This window comes from Melanotaenia boesemani, chromosome 11 (genome assembly GCF_017639745.1).
Source record: "Melanotaenia boesemani isolate fMelBoe1 chromosome 11, fMelBoe1.pri, whole genome shotgun sequence".
Classification (NCBI taxonomy): domain Eukaryota; kingdom Metazoa; phylum Chordata; class Actinopteri; order Atheriniformes; family Melanotaeniidae; genus Melanotaenia; species Melanotaenia boesemani.
The window spans coordinates 36,258,215-36,276,776 of NC_055692.1; the positions used below are offsets into that span (position 1 = coordinate 36,258,215).

Consider the following 18,562-nt stretch of genomic DNA (forward strand, 5'->3'; position numbering starts at 1 on the left):
TCATGGTCCATATTGGTCTGTTTTATTGGATGTTTGCACCAATGAGGTTGTTTCAAAATCTCAGATCCACATCCACAGTTTACAAAAGAAGTTTCCCTCCACCAAAGCATCTGTTTAAATCACAGCACAGTTTGGACCAGTTCCTGTTCCTTATTTCCCTTTTTCATCAGCCTGGGTTTAGCCAACACCCTCCAGTGTTCAAATTGACACACTATTTTCCACCACCTCTGGGTCCAGGTACGTGTACGGCACCTTCATTTTTTCGTTTCTGGCTTTGATTTCTTTACTCAGCGTTGCAAGTTCCTCTCTGAACTTCTTGATCTTCTCGCAGGGTTCCGTCTCGGTGAAGTGGTCCTCTGGGAACTTACCCAAAAAGCGCTGATGAGATCAAAGACACGTTTAGTTTGCTTCTATCGACGTTTAATGTTAATGAGCACTGAAGCTTAAAGGCTTTAAAACACTGAGCCGACAGTGACATGAGGAGATGCTAGAAGCTCTTTCTCTGCAGTCATCAAACTAAGTTCTTTCTAAGCTTTTACACATTAAAACATTAAAATTCACCAGCTGCTAAAAGTTAGTAAGTGCAGCCTCAGATGGACCTCGTGAGGGATCACACTCAGCTAAAAGGTAGAATTTGTGTGAAAAAATCTTTCCATGAGAATTCAGGAGGCCAGTAGCGGCCTGGAACTGCTGCTCAATACACTGATTAATTGATCATCATCAGTTTGGCATCGGCCATAATGCTGCATCTGCTGTGGAACTACAGTTCTGGGCTCAGCCTCATGTTTCAGTGATGCAGAATCACGGCTGGATGGTGGAGTTTTAGCTCGTCTGCTGCAGGAATCTCCATGAAAAAGCTCAACGATCAGTCATCAGAAGCACCTGCAGAGGGTTGTACAGGCACAGACGGTAGCAACCAGCAACCATGTGCCCAGTCCCGAAGGCAGGGAGGGGCCTGAGACCCCAGGGTCCAGCAGGCCCACAGAGTACAGAGCCCAGCAGAGCCGAAGCAGGGAGAACAGATCCTGATTTTCATTCGAATTCAGACATCAAACTCTACACAAATCTGAATCTGATTCAGGTTTGGAAGCCTGGAAACTTCTAAAACCTGCAGGACATGGCCCTCAAGGACCTGGATGGAGGATCTCTGACCCACAAGCTGCTGGATCATGAGATGAAAGCAGGTTTTTATGGATTCTGACTTTTAGTTTCTGGTCAGGCGATAATGACAGTGTGATCCGTCATGATGCAGACCTGAGGCTGGACTTACTGAATCTGATGAGGACCTGCTGGTTTTTATTATGCCCTGATACATGAGATCTGAGAAGTGGAGGAAAGTGTGAATATCTTTTGATGGTGACTGGAGGAGTCATCTTTTCAACATGTTAGAAACAACACGCCTCTACTGGCACATGAAGTTACTTCTTTAGTGGTCTGGGACATTGTTCATGAAGTCTTCTGAACTTACTGTGTCAGTGGACGGTGTGCTGAGCAGCCAGAGAGTAGCCATGATGTAAGCTGTTGTGTCCATATCAGGTAAAGTGTTCAGTATCGTGGCCTCAGTAGTTTTCCCCTTTGTGGTTGGTGGGGGACGTTTCAGGGTGCTGGGGGAGTTGGGCATCCAGCCACCAAAGTCATACTGTAGTGAATGAACACAGGTTTGTGAGCATATGTCTGTGGCTGTGGTGGTTTATAATGCTCATGTTTTAAGTTTTGCTGATGCTTTTCTGGTATTTTGGGAACAAAGAGACATTAGAAGTGACAGCGGCATATTTCCACTGCTGTTAGATGAGTTTTATCCAGACAACAGCGGAGCCGATGGTGGCTGATCAGCACCGAGGCTTCCACCATCGCTGAAAGCGCCAGAATGAGCTGGGATTGAGAGACTGGTCATCCTCTAACGAGCCATTATAGTACTTTCATTCCTACCAGCCGACAAAAAAAAAAAAACAACTAATTTCTTCCAGAACTGGGCTTTATTCCCATTCTGACACAACTGAAGCTATGTTGACGGAAAACATTATTCCAGCTGAAACAAGGCTGCTAACGGACTCAGACTGACGTTATAACCACGCCAACGCTATGACCTCATGCACTTTGTCCACAACCCATTCCCCAGAGACCCGGATCAGTCTGGAAAGTGACTGGAACTCACCTGTCCTGTGTTTACCGCCGAGTGCTGTGCTGAGCAGGTGAATATCACCATGGTAACAAACTTTACCAACGCCTCCACAGACTGAAATTCCGTTGGAATTCCTGACATTTTGGGAAAAAAGAAGATGAAACAACATTTTTTTACTGGTTTGTAATCTTCAGTTGATCAGATTAGAGTTGGACTTCTCTGTGACATCAGCAGCTGGACTTTCCTGATCTACGGAAGCTGAGAGTGGCCATTCCTGCTACTCATCATTTTGATGTTGTTATCTTGCCATCAGAAGCTTGTTTTCATGTGAAAACTGTAGCCAGTTTGAAGTTATTGAGTTATTTTAGCATCTAACTGAATTGTCTCGTTGGTGAGAAGCTGTACCAGTAAGTTGAGGCATACATGTGGTTTTCTGTTTGCTTTTCATCCTTTAACTAAGGAAGACTCACAGCTTTTAAAATCAAGTATCTTGAAGAATTAGTCCTGGTTATCTGAAGGTTCAGGCATGGATGCTCTCAGCTTCTGTTCTGATCTGACCGTCCTGTGTTAGCTCGGACCAAACACAAAGCCAACTGTGTATTTTTACAAACAAACTAACCACAAACTAAAAACGGCATTTAAATGAATAATCTGTGTGACATTTAGTTGGGCTAAAACCTACTGGGGTTTCGATTATTCAGATGTCACTGGGAGGATTTATTTAGGAACGAATGACAGTGATCCAACAAATAATGGAGGACCAAGGACGAGTTCTGACGAGGACCAGAGGAAACACATCACACCAGGTTTACAATGGCTGCGTTGGCTTCCCGTGCGTTTCAAGATGATTTCAAGCTTATTTTACTGGTTTGTAATCTTAATGGTCTTGGACCTTCTTATTAATCGAACCTGCTTTTAAACTTTGAGCTCTCGTAGGCCCTGAGGTCCTTTGGTACCGGCCTCCTAGTTGTTCCTAAAGTCAGGAATAAAACCTACGTGGAGGCCTCGTTCTGTAATTATGGTCCTCGTCTGTGGACCAGCTGCCATGAGAACCGCAGGGCTGCAGAGGCTTTTAAAAAGCAGCTCAAGGTCTACTTAATTTAGCTTATTGTTATTGTTATTATTATTATTATTATTATTTTAAACATATTTTAATATGTAACAATAACATGAGACATCCAGGACCTCAACATGTCAAATAAAAAAACAACAGAGGGTGGCACAGTGGCCTTTCTGTGTGGGTTCTCTCCGGGTTCTCCAGCTTCCTCCCACCGTCCAAAGACAAGCATGTTAGGTTAAGTGGTCACTATAAATTCTCTCTGGGAGTGAGTGTGTGTGTGAGTGGTTGTTTGTCCCTATGTGTTGCAGGCGTGGCTGCAGCGCTGCAGTAGCAGCGCGGCATGTCAGCAACATGGCGTGTCAGCAACATGGCCTGTCAGCGGCGCGGCAGCAGCATGTCAGCGGCTTGGCAGTGGCATGGCGTGGTGCGGCAGCAACACATCGCGGCGTGGCACGGCAGCGGCGTGGCAGTGTTGCGGTTCACTCACTGCTCATAGATCAGTCTGACAGCAGTGATGCACAGTATATATTCTTACTAACTGGTACTACTAACTAACTGGCAGTTTTCTCTGTCTGAGCCACCAGGTTTAATATTTTTTTAAATATATTTTTTGTAGGGCACTTTTGTTTACAGACCAGAGACTTTATTTTCAGTCTTATTGTTTTTGGTTGTTTGGTTTTCATTCATTCTTAATGAGACTGAGAGTCTATTTATTGTTTTTGTTTTATTTAAAATTTCTTCCAGTTTCAGTGTAAAATGTTCTTTAATGGCTACTGATGACGTGTGTGATTGTTGAAGGGGTGTCCCAATTCTCAGGGGTTGACTTTCAGCCCCTTCTAGCTCCGTTTTAAGGGGAAGGGGTAACAAAGAGCAATGAGATTGGGCCTAATCTATTGGTTTAATCTGTTTTTAATCTGTTTATTCTTTTAAAATTGTTTATTGTTATAAAAATAATGAACAATTATTTCATTATATTATTTATTTCCCTGTTGATTGTTGTGTTTTCTGTGTTGCTTTGTCAATTTATGTACAGCACTTTGTTTACATGGTGGTTGTTTTAAAGGGCTTTATAAATAAATTTGAGTTGAGTTGCGTCCCAGAGAAAAGAAGTCCCAACAGCTAGGGTTGATTCTACTTTAAGCCATCGTGGAGATCCATCCAGACGATCTCTAGAAGGCATCCTCTGCCAAAAGTAGCCCGATTTACATTCTTTTGTTCTTTTTTGGTTAAAGAGACAGAAACTAGAAGTCAGAGTTTACTTTTACAAAAAAAGGGGTGGGTGGGTATCTGGTTGTGATGATGTGTGTGTGAGAAAGAGAGTATGATCAGGTGTGTGTTATTGAACTTTGATGTTTTTTACTTGAGTGTGTAAAGGCTTTTATATATATTCAAACTTTGTTTTTATCATTAACGAACCTTGCGCTGTTTGTGTGAAAAGTGCTTTATAAATAAAGTCTGATTTGAATTGCTCCTGCTGCTGGTTGCATCTGAACTATTCTGCTCAACGGTTTGCTACATCAGGAAAGAATCCGCAAGCTCTGAATGTAAACCACACATAATAACAGCAGAGGACAGTCTTGGTTCGTTCGCATCAACATAGTTGAGTATAAATGAGTCTTTAGATCAACCAAACGGTAGTTCGGCTCTTCTTCATCACTACAAGATGTTGGAGGAAAACTACAGCAGCAGAGATCTAAATGAGACCTCTGACATCAAACATAAAGATGGCTGATAAACATCAGTTTTACTTTTCTTCCTGTCAGAGTATGATGTTCTATCCAGCTCACCTGTGGCTTTGTTAGACAGAAATCCCTTTTCATAGATGTCCTGGATCCAGTTCTTCAGTTCTGGGTCCTTCTCCACATCGGCATCATCCTTGTAGTAGTACTCGAGCACCCCTTTCACAAAACTTTAAAAAACAAAGACACATCAGTGTTTGCTATCAAGATTTGAAACCCTTAGAACGAGGTCAGGACTTTTCTTTTGCTGGTCCTGTTTCCTGGTGGAGCCATCACATTAAGCAGGATGTGTGTGTGTTCCTCATCAGCATCACTTCAACAAACCTTGAACCGATCTGAGACACAAACTAAACAAACATGAGCAGCAGTTTCATTCTTATTTATGCTGGAGTGGTCAGACTGCATCACAAACAGCTGGTGGAACCTGTAAATGATGTCCCAGAGCTTCAGTCCATCTTCTCTGTAGTAGAAATTTGGAACATCTTTCAGCCCACGATCTTCGATATCATCATGTATGCAGAGGGATTTGTACGTCAGTGAGGCCAGAGATTTCTGCAGGATGGTCGTCAACCCTTCTCCACCAGAAGCTGCATGCTACAGAGGAGGAAAATCACAGTTAGAGATGAAAACCTAAAGTCCTTCTCCACAGCACATCTTCATCTTTCCATACCAGGCTGAAGATTCCGTCCTTAGATATGAGACGATCTCGAGCCAAGACATTGATCTGCAGAGTGTAACGAGTGTGAGGGATGAGAAGCTGGAAGAGAGACAAGAGTTAGTCCCTTCAGTCATCACATTTGTGTCTGTGTTACACCGCTGCACAACCAGCACATAGCCACCACCCAGATAGACCAAAGACATGTCATGAGAGTGCACATCAGAGCAGAATGGAGGATCAGCTTCAGGCACCTTGTACAGAGGGTGCACCATGGGGAGGTTACGCAGCAGTGAGACGGAGAAAACTTCAGCCAGCAGGTGGGTGCGCAGCAGGTGAGTGTTGAGCTCATGCAGGTTGAAATCTGCACTTCGCACAAAAATCTTTGCCAGCAACCAGTCGTACTCAGAGTCATGAGGAGTGAAGATGGGGTTGTCCTCCGTCGCTTTCTGCTTCAGCTGCAGGAGAAGAACAGTGGATTCCATCATGAGCAACATGGATGAGTAATCTATCTATCATCTATCTATCTATCTATCTATCATCTATCTATCTATCTATCTATCTATCTATCTATCATCTATCTATCATCTATCTATCTATCTATCTATCTATCTATCTATCTATCTATCATCTATCTATCTATCTATCTATCTATCTATCTATCTATCTATCTATCTATCATCTATCTATCTATCTATCTATCATCTATCTATCTATCTATCTATCTATCTATCTATCATCTATCTATCTATCTATCTATCTATCTATCATCTATCTATCTATCTATCTATCTATCTATCTATCTATCTATCATCTATCTATCTATCTATCTATCATCTATCTATCTATCTATCTATCTATCTATCATCTATCTATCTATCTATCTATCTATCTATCTATCTATCTATCTATCATCTATCTATCTATCTATCTATCTATCTATCTATCTATCTATCTATCTATCTATCATCTATCTATCTATCTATCTATCTATCTATCTATCTATCTATCTATCTATCTATCATCTATCTATCTATCTATCTATCTATCTATCTATCTATCTATCATCTATCTATCTATCTATCTATCTATCATCTATCTATCTATCTATCTATCTATCTATCATCTATCTATCTATCTATCTATCTATCTATCTATCTATCTATCTATCATCTATCTATCTATCTATCTATCTATCTATCTATCTATCTATCTATCTATCATCTATCTATCTATCTATCTATCTATCTATCATCTATCTATCTATCTATCTATCTATCTATCTATCTATCATCTATCTATCTATCTATCTATCTATCTATCTATCTATCTATCTATCTATCATCTATCTATCTATCTATCTATCTATCTATCTATCATCTATCTATCTATCTATCTATCATCTATCTATCAATTCATCCATCCATCCATCCTTTCATCCATCCATCCATCCATCCATCCATCCATCCATCCATCCATCCATCCATCCATCCATCCATCCATCCTTCCCCTGATAGTCCTCAGATCACCTCATCATGTCTGTTTCTGTGTTGTGGTTGATTCTCAGATGTTTGTTTGTGTCCTCACACATCAAACTGTGTGTTTAGGATGGAACTACAGAAGAAGTAATTCCTACCTGTCCTGATAGTTTTCTTTCTACTGTGTTCATTTTAAAGGGGTAGTGCCCCCAAAATGTGTTTTTAAGCTGTAAACAACACATTTTTACTTAATTGTGATATAAACCACCTATACTGTTAATCAAATTTGTAATTTTTTTCATTTCTTAAAAAAAAAAACTGATTTTGTGGGTAAGAAATGGCTCATGGCACCCTCTACAGGGTAAACCCAGGTTTTGTTCTTCGTGATCTAGACCAGTCCAGACTTCAGTGTCCTCAGTTGAAGCTTTGGCCTTGTAGTTAACAGACATGCGAGACACACATACCTGACTCACGGCTCTCAGCTACAACTGATCTCTTCTCACCTGGATGGCGATCGGCTTTAGTTTATTATCCGAAGTCTTGTGGAGCAGGACCAGAGGAGCCATCAAGTACTGCTGCTGCCCTTTGATGATGTTCGCTTTCACTCCATCCAAAATCTTGTAGTCGCACAGGAAAATGTTTCCTTTCTGTTTGAAATTCATATAGAAATGAGACACAAACTGACCCACGTGCACACAAGACTGTGTTCATAGCTAACATGGACTCCAAGATTAACAAGATAATTTTAAGAAAGATGCCCTCAAGATGACCTCAATGATCACAGTGAGCTTGGAAATGAGCAGATAGCACATGAGAATGTAACCATAGGTTGAGACAAAGAGGGGTTCTCTTTTGCTTCTTTACAGGCCAATTTGCACCGGGTGCATGTGTAGCGTGTTACAGCTGCACTGTGGCCTAGCTGCTGAGGCCGGGCGCCACGGTGCGGACGGTTTGGTTCCCACCAGGCATCACATCAGAAATGTCTTGTTTTTGTGATCTTGTTCTCTGCTAAACATAATGCACCATGTCTATTTTTTGATGGAACACGCGTCCAGAAAGCATCAAGCTCAGCAGCTCAGATCAGGTCAGACAGGAAGTCAGTCAGTCAGTGTAGAAGCTTCTGTGAATGTTCTAACTCAAAGTCCCTGTTCAGATCTGTGCTGCTGAACTTTGTTAACATCACGTCACTAATCGGCTCAGAGTTTGTTTTTTTTTTCATCATGGGTGATGAGATGTTTATCTTTGAAGTGGAGAATCTTGGGATCTTGTGGATCCAGCTAGGTGAACTACACTCTAGACGTTCCACACCGGACACGCTCCCGGTGTGGACTGACCTGCCATGGAGGTCGGAACGAAACCGCAGCGCCCACACACCCAGTGGAAATTGGAGGTAACACTTACAGAGACCTCTTTGTTCATCATAGTCTAAAGGATCACAAACTAACGGTAATCTCAAGAACATTCATTGTGTGAGATAGATCATTAAATCAACTAAATGTGGCAGCAAAGTGTCCAAGCATGACCGCTCTCAGCTTCCACACTGATCACACAGGTCAGAGCCTCCCTCCGTTCAGCTGCGTTCAAACACAAGCTGAACTTTGTGGGTGACGCCGTTACATCTAAAGTCAGTGGAATCGCCTTCAGTTACCTCCATTTCATCTTCCAGAGAGCATAGACCATCTTTGAAGACCATCTCATGTGTGACAGGAAAGTTAGGGGGCAGTTCGTCGCAGAGTCGGATCAACGTGGGGTTAATGCCATTTAGGAACTGGAAGCCAAAGAAATCATCGTCCTTCCAGTGGTCATGGACATAGTCTGAAAACAAGCTCATTTTAATTCAGTCTCTGCACACACACACAATTAATAGTTGTGGTTGAATATATTGTGTATCAGATTAGTCTGAAATAACAGTACCGGCTATTTTAGTCTGATGGTGGTTGTACACTCGCTCAATATCAGCAATGCTGGTCCACTCCTTCTTACACTCAACAAATTCTGCCAGTTTCAGCTTTGCCACTCTAGAAAAAAGCCCAAAAGAACTTAATTACCGAGCTATTCATCATTTCAGGGTGTAGATGAATAAATAAGTGGAGAAATATTGGACAGAAATGACGTCTTCACCCATTGGCTAAAGTATAAATAAACTCCAAACTCTTTGTGCAAGAAAAGTCTTCATCAGCAGGCAGTTTTCCCTCTTTGATGCAGTGAGGAATTCCCTCTGCAAACTCGTTCCAGCTGGGAAAACAGAAGAAGCTGTAAGAATAAATCCTGGTAGGCGTAACTCTGGGATGTGCTGACTAGTTATGATCAATTAAAAAGTCATTATTTATTAGAAGTTCACATCTGACAAGCGTAATAAACAGAATGCATTCAGCCAAACGTGAGGGAGGTTTTCAAATTTTGGTGTGGGAGGTGTCGTGTTGTGTGTCATACTTCTTACCCATAGACTTCCTTTCGGGTCTGAATCTCCTGCTGTCGAACATACTTAGCAAGAAGGTTTGTTTCATCACCCTCTAACAGAGCTGATAAGAAAAGAACCACAACAAGGTTTCATTAGTTCACTGTGTTGTTTTATGTCCTCTGGACTCAGTGAGACATGTCCAGGATCCACAAACCTTTCCCCTCCCTGAAGCTGTGTGTCTTCTGGTCAGTGATCCAGTGGTAGATGGGAAAGTTGAAGACATCTCCGATGGGGGATTTCACCACAATCTTAGCAGGGAACCAAGAATCTTTCATGAACCAGAACCTCAATTCTTTGAATAGCTGTATCAGCAACAGCGGTCCAATGTCCTCGGAGCAGGACACAGTAAAGGTTGATTCCTAGAAGATGAAAATGATTTGAAATCCCCACCACGGACCATGTGCAGCTGTTTGACTGAGAATTGGCTGTAGTCTGTGATATGATGGGCCTGGACAGAACACTGGTCCTCTGAAGTTCACTGTGGACATCTTTACTTGGCTGGACACTGAATGTTTTTCCAGTTTCTTTAAATCAGTGTTTAATGAGGCTTTAAAATGTTTTCCCACAGGATTCAGAGCAGGCAGCACATAACGCCGTCACACAAGCTCCCAGATGTCGTTCAGAGTGGGGAAGCTGGTTTTATGACACCCCCTCAGCCAGACCTGGAAGTGGTCTCTGTATGTGAGTCAAGTGCATTATTGAACTAATGAACAGTGGACTTGACTCATGAAAAAGAGCAGCGGGCACTGATAGATGGTTTAAACTATCAGCCAACCATATCACTCCTGCTCGGTTTCTATGGAAACAGGAGCCTCTCGAACACGTGTGAAACAGAAGGTGTGTCCCAGTTCAGGGTCTGCACACTTCAAAGTGCGGATTCATCGGCTACATACGCCATCGAGCACTGTCCCAGTTCGGAGATTTCGAAGGAGCCTTTGGATCCACCCTACAAATCCGCACTTCGTTTCAAACGAAGGCTGCTGATGATGCACCCTTCACAGACTCTTTTCTCCCAGAATTCATTGCATACAAGATGGTGGCGATTGAGCAGCCTAGCTCAGAAGAGTATGTTTTAAGTTTCAATAAAGTTTTGTTTAAAACTTTTTTTTTAACTACACTTTAGTAGGAACGTTAGAAAACTTAGTACAGTAAAAGCATCTTCGTTAAATGGTGACAAATTCTGTAATATTTGATATTCTTGGATTTTTAAGGGGTTAATGACGTGTGTACCGGCTGGAAACCAGCCTCCTGTTTTTTTGTTGTTTTTCTTTTAACATTATTACGCGGTTGGTGTTAGCGTTCGCTGAGTGTCCAATGATATGCAAACAGTAATTTCAGAGGCTTAAGTGATTCAATGTCCTGTGTTGTTGCTGTGGGGAATTCTTGTTGGCTAGGTAGGCTACTTCGGAGTGTGCAGGCTATGTAGGACGCTCCGTAGTCTAAGTAGCCTGCACACTGCAAAGTCGGCAGACCTTGAATTAAAACACAGCTCAAGTCAGGAAAATTTTTGCTGTTCAGTAGAAAATATTTTCACTTGAATTGCTCTGAAACAAAATGCATATAGAGCATTTCAACAGAGTTTTTAAAATGTAATTAATGTTTTATAGGCAATCACTAATAGGCTCTGTTAGTTCCAGGTTCAGTATCTGCAATAAGGTTATTTTAATACATTTTTAATAAACATTGCAGCCGTCCGGCCCTCAGCTTGTTTAATTGTTTTTCAGCCTGGCCTGCTGTGTGTTTGAGTTTGACTCCCCTCTAGCCCATCCGATGTGAGCCCCTTCAATCTGGAATTGTGCATTGGAAAAATGCTCCAAACTTACGTTTCCTATGTAGAAGTATGGACCCAGTTTCTTCAGTCGATGTGGTCCACTCTCCCCTTTTGTGCCAACCAGTTTGATGTAAACTTTGTCAAAAGTGCCAGCAAAAGCAAGATATCCGGTGGAGACAGTCACTTCATAGTCCCCCATTTTCTGTCTTGGAAATAGTGGAATCCTGACTGGAAAACAGCTGTCAATCAAACATGACAGGAGGGATTAGCCGATCTTTTCTCAATAACTCAGCACTTCTTTAACAAAGACCAAGAGTTCTCACCTCTGTTAACTGGACCGAGAGGTTCCTCTGCAGATGTGAAGGAAACTCAGCAGATGTCTCTTTTATACACGTTTTGGTGGCGTGTTCAACCAGTTTAGCAGGGATGATGATGCCCAGTAAACAAAAACTGCCCCTGACTTCCACGGAACTCAGTCCGTTTCTGTCCGTTAGCAACATAATTAAAAAAGTTATGTTTGTGTGGGTGTGAGAGGCTGGGAGTGATGCAAGCGTGCATGTGTGAGTGACTGCAACCCCCCCACTTTAAGGACAATTACACACAGGTGTGTGATTGAGAGAAGTGTGGCAGGTCTCCAGACGTGCAGCAGATAGAGGAAGGTAACCTGCCCAAAATGGCCTTATAAATAAAATACACCAATGCTGCATCCTACGAATATTTAAAGAAGAGAGTCCAGTGAGTGAATATAAAGTACAACGGTGAGTCCTAAAAACTGAATCTGTTATGTACCTAAGAGCAGCCTGGTAAAGAGGATCCAATTTGACCAAGGTCATGGGACATGCAAACCTATCATCGTAGTCCAGCTGAGATAAAAAATAAGCTGCTTACGCTTATGTGACGACCCAGAAAAGCAGGATTTCAATCTAAAGAAAAAACTTTTGTGAATTTTAACTTTGTCAGACATAAGATATGTTTAAAGGATACGTCCTTATCAAGCCAGATACCCAAATATTTATATGTATCTACTACCTCTAAAGTAGTACCATCCAGTGTTTTAATAAGAGGCAGAGCAGCCAATGAACTCTGGGTAAACATGACTTTAGTTTTCTTTGCATTAAGGACCGATTTAGCATTATAGAGGGCTTGCTGCAAGGAACTGAAATTGGCCTGAAGATTAGAACAAACTGTCTCTAAAGAGGGAGCAAAGGAACACAAAATTATATCATCGGCATACATGTGGTGCAGAGAGAATTTTAACTGATCATATTATTGTAAATCAAAATAAGTAAAGGCCCTAAAATAGATCCTTGTGGGACCCCCTTATTCACTGTGAATGCATCAGACACAGACTACATCTAGTTTAGCAGTTAGGGACCATGTCTTGAACAAATCAAATTTCAGAACCAAACTCCTTGCATTAAAGTGGAGAAAACCAAGCCTATGCCAAAGGCTAAAGTCTTCAGGTGTTGAAAAATGGTGCAGGTTATCCAAAAAAGGCTCTGGGCCAGGATTACTATTTACATTTCCTGAGACCAGTAACAAAATAACCGAGAGAAACTGCTATTGGACTTTGATTTGATTGTGTATTATGTACAGTAGGACAGTTTGTTAAATGGAGTATCCAGGATTAAAAATGTATAAGGTGAAAGTTTTTATAGATACCTTGTAGAAAATCCCTTTCATGGCAACAAACAGGCAATAGAGAGCATGTTCCTTGTTTACTAACATTAAGATCAACTGATAAATTTATGTATACTAGATGCACATCAACCTTTTTAAAATTGTAATAAGACAATAAAAACAAGGAAAAGTGATGTCATTAAGGTAACTCTGGACATTTTGATTGAGTCAAAATTAAATTACAAGAGGGAGCAGTGGGCTGACTCAATATGAAAACAAAGGAACTACTAAACCGAGAGAAACTCACAAGTTCATATAGATCTGGGAATTAAAAGGCCATCTTAACATCAATCCTGAAGACAGGGGTTAAAACAAAGCTTATCCCAAGTTTTTGATGAGTTGTCAAGGGGGGGACCCGGAAATTCAGCCACACAGTGATGGAGTATTAAACAAGAAATGTGTTTGTTGAAACAGGGGCTCCAAGGTAATATCCAGAGACAGTCCAGAGGGGAGTGACAGAGGCTGGAGTGTGTTTAAGTAGGGCGTGGAGCAGGTGGAGAGAGTGGGTCATCGGGGCAGGTGGAACAGGTGAACTTAATGAGGGAGTGGAGGTTCCTGCAGGCAGTAATCATGACAGAGCCTGGACTGTTTTCTTCTACTAACCTCCATATCATTATTAAATTAAATTCAACTATGTGCTGAAAACTGTATTATGACCCTTTAGGAATACATTTATAGCTAATACAACACATAAGTAGTTTTCAGAGGCATAAACTGGACATGGAAAATAAAATACTGTATAAACACCACTTGCACACAAGAACTTTCATCCATAGACTTCAGTTTTACAGATCAGATTTCTTGGCTATGAATTCTACGATTTAGCATTCTTAGCTTTACACTCAAGCTGAACTAGATAGCTTCAATTTGATATTATCCAAGTTATCTGCTGTTATTTTAAACCTTGTGACACCCAAGCAGTCACCAGGAGGACAGACTGAGCTGCTCTGAGCTAAATTAGCTTCTGCATCATCTGCACTACTTACCTCTGTCTTGCTCTCTTCTTCACACTTCCTGTTTTTTTATGTCTTTCATTTGTCACGAAAGACGTGTGGTGTTCGTTTAGTAGGAACAACCAAGGAGTTGCTGGATATTGGTAGGAAATATTCCCATCATCCCTACTCAACTCTACACCCGAGCATCAGTATAATCGATGTACCTGAAACTCATGCATTAAAAAACATTCTGAAATGTTTAGAGTTGAAACTGTGAGTAAATGCGTAAATTTTTAAAATGCTTTTGTAATTAATTGATAGTAATTAATGCGTTAAAGTCCCACCCCTACTTTTAAAACATTTACTGTAAAACCAAGAACAAGAAATCAGCCTTCTTTCCTGTTTCTCCATCTCTGTCTTCTTTTTCTGTCTTTCTCTCTTTCTGTCTCGTCACCATGGATACGTGCTTTGTTGTTTGTTGCCTGAAAAGAGTCCGAGCCAACAGCCGGTCCGCTCGTATTTAGTTGTGTGTTGTTTTCTGTTGCCTGCTCATTTGTTCACCTGGTCTAATGGTTCATTCACCTCACCTGTGTCTTGTCCATTGGTTTCTGGTCTTCCTCACCAGTCTTTTGCTTCTTTCTACTGTTTTCTGTTAGACGTTGGATGTAGTCCATGCCATGTCAGAGTTTTGCCTCCAGAGTCTGTTATGTTGAGTTTAGTTTTACTTCATTAAAAACATTGCACCGGTCTGCCTCTCGCCTCCTTAAGCCTGAATTTGGGTCCTCATGTCCACGGCATCGTGACAGTTTCAGAGGACCCCAAAATTCCAGATTTAAAAATGGCTGCACCCATCACCACTTGTAGACCTTTGTTGTCCTTATTAATTTTTCTTATAAGACACTTCTCCTCTTTGGCACAATCACTACTTAATAATGGGAGCAGAGTATTTACAAGAAGCCCATGGGTAGGTAGTTGCATCTGGGGAGGACACCTGACTAAGTTTTGGTGAATTGGTTTGTCGTCACAAGATCCTTAATATATCTCTGTTTTACTATTTTAAGCTCAGCCCTCAAGACGCATAGCGTCGAGTGGGGCTCCAATCTGAAACTACATCCAGTTGTTGATCTCGTTTTAAATTCCCCTGAGAAGATTGTGTCATTTCTTGACTTGCAACAGTCTAGTCATTTGAAATTCTTCTGTAGCTGCACAGGTCCAAAGAAATACTGACCACGCTTCGTACTGATGTCTTTTCAAGTTTGATTTTACTCTCTCGTCTCTTTACAGTCGACACCGTGAAAAGCACAAACTACAGAACATTCCGGTTCACACAGTGTATGTTCTTTCTCCTCATGCTTCAAGCTAATGTTTGTCATTGAAGCAGGTTCAGGAATAAAATCAATCATTTTATTTTAATAGCACATTTCACAACTAAACGTTTCCAAAGTGCTGCACACATAACCATCATAACCAATCACATTTCTCAGAGAAAAGCGATGCATGGCGCTTCCACCGTCGCTGCTGTTTGTCGCATCGCTTTCAGCTGCGTGCCGATGAGATTCTCTTCATGTAAATCCAAGATTCAAGATCTTTATTGTCATTATGCAGCAGAGTCTCTTGACTTAGCACACATAAAAAAGAAAATAGAAATTTAACAGGCACACATAAGTAAAAGATAAAGATATAAAATAAAAGATATCAGAACTTTACATTTACAGAAAATGAGAAAATTCCAAGCAGACAGTAATATTTACAGGGTGGATAAAGTTCATCCTGGTGTGTGTGTGTGTGTGTGTGTGTGAATGTGTGTGTGTGTGTGTGTGTGTGTGTGTGTGTGTGTGTGTGTGTGTGTGTGTGTGTGTGTGTGTGTGTGTGTGTGTGTGTGTGTGTGGAAAGGTGTAAATCTTCAGTGTGTGTGGCTGTGGAAGGTTGGGTGTAATGTAATCATCTAAATTCCTGTCAACATGTTTACCGAGTTTTTTTGGAGCTGTACTGGAGATTTCCCCTCTGACTAAATTCTCCAACTTCTTTAACACACTAACTTCTGCTCTCGCTAAACTATACTTAAGAATTACTCCTACACTATCCAAACCTGGCTGAAAGGAACTGAGGGAGTGAAGATGCTTCTCACTGATGTTTGACCAGCTGTCGCTCTGTTAATATCATGATGTCATGTTTTTTCTCTTCTGTTTCAGTTTTAGAAAGGTTCAAGGGAAAATATGATTGTCAACTGTGTAAGATTGGAACGTTTGTTTTCTTTTGCTTAAATGATTAAAACCTGCATCACAAAAAAAAAAAAAAAAAAAAAGAATCTAATATGTTTTGTTTCCAGTGCAAACAGCAGCGAGTTGTTCCTGATAACCACCTTGTTACCGCGGGCTTGTTGGTGAACATGGTGTCAGTATGTGTGGTTTATTCATCGTTATCACACAAGTTTGCTGCTGTTCTCATGGTGACATTTTTACCATGCGTTTGTGATTTTCTAGCTTTATACGTCCTTTGTAGATGCTCACCGATTGGCTGTTCTGGAGGCATCCATTTTTTCCGGGTTAGTGCACATGGAACGCCAGCTATCTGGTAATGATGTCACCAAACTCCTGACTGCTCAGAATTCCGAGACAACTGGAACGTACCGTTATTCCGCTGTTCTTCTTGAGGTTTTTGGGGATTTGGCAAAAGTGAACTGGATGAGTTACTGGCACCAGCTGGTCTGGAGTGTGGATCCGAATGTTTCCCAGAGCCTGACTTGTCCAAACATCAGTTCCACTGCAACCGTTTTCCAGACTGCCCACACTCCTGGAATCTGAGGTTACAGTTTGCAGCCGGTGGACTAAAGCCTGCAGGCTATCAGCCTCCAAGTCACATCACGCTGACCCAGAGCTGATGGCTGGCTGAAGGCGGTTACTGGAAAAGGGTGGAATGGGTAAGACAGGCAGATCAGATGATTGAGACATGAGGTTGTTACTCCCAAGCATTTCTTGGGAAAAACACAAGCTGGAGATGATTTCACAATGAGCAGCAGTGTCAGTACAGTAAGATAAGACCAACTTTATTGTCTGTCAAAGATGAGAAATCTCTGTTTGGAAAGGTTGTTCTTCATGTTGAAATGATTAAAAACGTTTTCTCTGAAGACGGCATGTCACTGCCATTAAAAGCTGTGATTTCTGTCTTTGATATTCAAGTTTCAGGCTTGTTATTGTCAGTTTCTGCAGTCCGTGAGTACATGCACATGAATTAAAAAAGACATTTCTCTTCACGGTGCAAAAATGTAAAGAATAATTTAAATAAAAGGAAAACTGTAGGGAAAATGTAGTAAAGTTGTATTTAAGTCTAATAGAGCAGGTTGCATCCTCGTTGTAAACAGCTGTTCGTCGTCTTTGCTGCGTTATAATCGTTGATAAAACGGGAGTCTCATGTGAAAAACGGCCACACTAAGTCACACGATTAAAAAAGGTAGAAAAGTAGACACAACATTAGATTTTCTGGTTTCCCCTTGTAAACGAGGCTGTGGACAGCAGGTTGAGGATGTAACTGAGGTGTCGGATGTCCTGGTCGCAGCGGTGAGACAGATCATTTTCACCACCATCTCCCTTCATGCTGTTTGCTCTCAGCATTTTCAGAAAGGCAAGTAGGAGAGTTTGTTGTTGCTTTTATTGTGTAAGTTTTGTTAATGAATCTTCTTTATTTGGTTTTCTAATATGGAAGCGATTCTGTACCTTATTTCAATTTAAAATGAATTAACAGAAATAGAATGTATAAATATATATAGAATTAAGCTGCATTTTATTTTCACCTTCAGAACTGCTCGTTTTATGACACAACTAAAAAGAAAATGTAGAACTGGCACAAAGAAGAAGAAGAAGAAGAAGAAGAAGAGCAGCCACTGACGTCACTGCACCGCCTGGGATTGCAAATTTAAATTGAATTTTGCAACATGTTTTGTGGGGCAGACATATGTGGAAGAAATTTTACTTATGTTCTACATATAATATTATAATCACACTTATAATTACTTCCTTTACTATATTCATTTATAAATTGTATTTACACTGATTGTTACTATATTAAACTTTTTACATGGTACATTTTTACTCATCATGCTTTAATACAGTTTTAAGGTTTCTTCTCTTCATATACATGAATTGAATTGAATTTGAATTTATTTCGAATAAGCATGAACGCAAAATAAAACAAGACAAAATTTAATACATGCTTTGTTAAAAGTTCACTACGAGGGTAAGATGACCTTCATCTGGTCCTTCCTCAGACCCTTAGACTGGTTCTGGTGGAGACACTATGTGAGGCTGTTTTGACGCCAACTCTTGGAGTTGTGTGTCCACCCAAGGTCTTCAGGAAGGAGGATTCTTTCTACAGAAATGAACAACTATTGTTTTTCCTCTTGCCTCCCCAGAGTCTCTCTCCACTTCATGCGAGTCGGGACAGAGGAGCTGTTGCTTGGAGTCTACGTTGCCCATTTTTACCACAAAATGGGGGGGAGAATGGGGGGGGGGGGGATCCTGGGGATCCCCAATCCCCTTACAGTCGTGAACGTCTTCATGGACTCCGAGTAATAAGTTTACCCAGCCACTCTTACCCGGTGGCCTTTTCCACCGGGGGACCTCTGCGGACACAGAGGGATTAACCAGCTGCAGGCCTGTAACCCG

The 18,562-nt window shown here is 41.2% G+C and overlaps 1 protein-coding gene across 1 annotated transcript; it reads right to left on the bottom strand.

Annotated features, from left to right (window-relative positions):
• LOC121649153 (arachidonate 12-lipoxygenase, 12R-type-like) lies at positions 1-11,643 on the bottom strand. Its single transcript, XM_041999761.1, has 15 exons — positions 11,610-11,643; positions 11,339-11,525; positions 9,670-9,874; positions 9,495-9,576; positions 9,176-9,289; positions 8,969-9,072; positions 8,703-8,869; positions 7,558-7,701; positions 5,831-6,034; positions 5,592-5,678; positions 5,346-5,515; positions 4,970-5,091; positions 2,156-2,256; positions 1,469-1,639; positions 1-378 (listed from the first exon to the last, which is right to left on the bottom strand). Exons 2-15 carry the CDS (start codon positions 11,483-11,485, stop codon positions 199-201), a joined length of 1,998 nt encoding a protein of 665 aa, XP_041855695.1. The 5' UTR covers positions 11,486-11,525; positions 11,610-11,643; the 3' UTR covers positions 1-198.
• Positions 11,644-18,562: the final 6,919 nt, after the last annotated feature.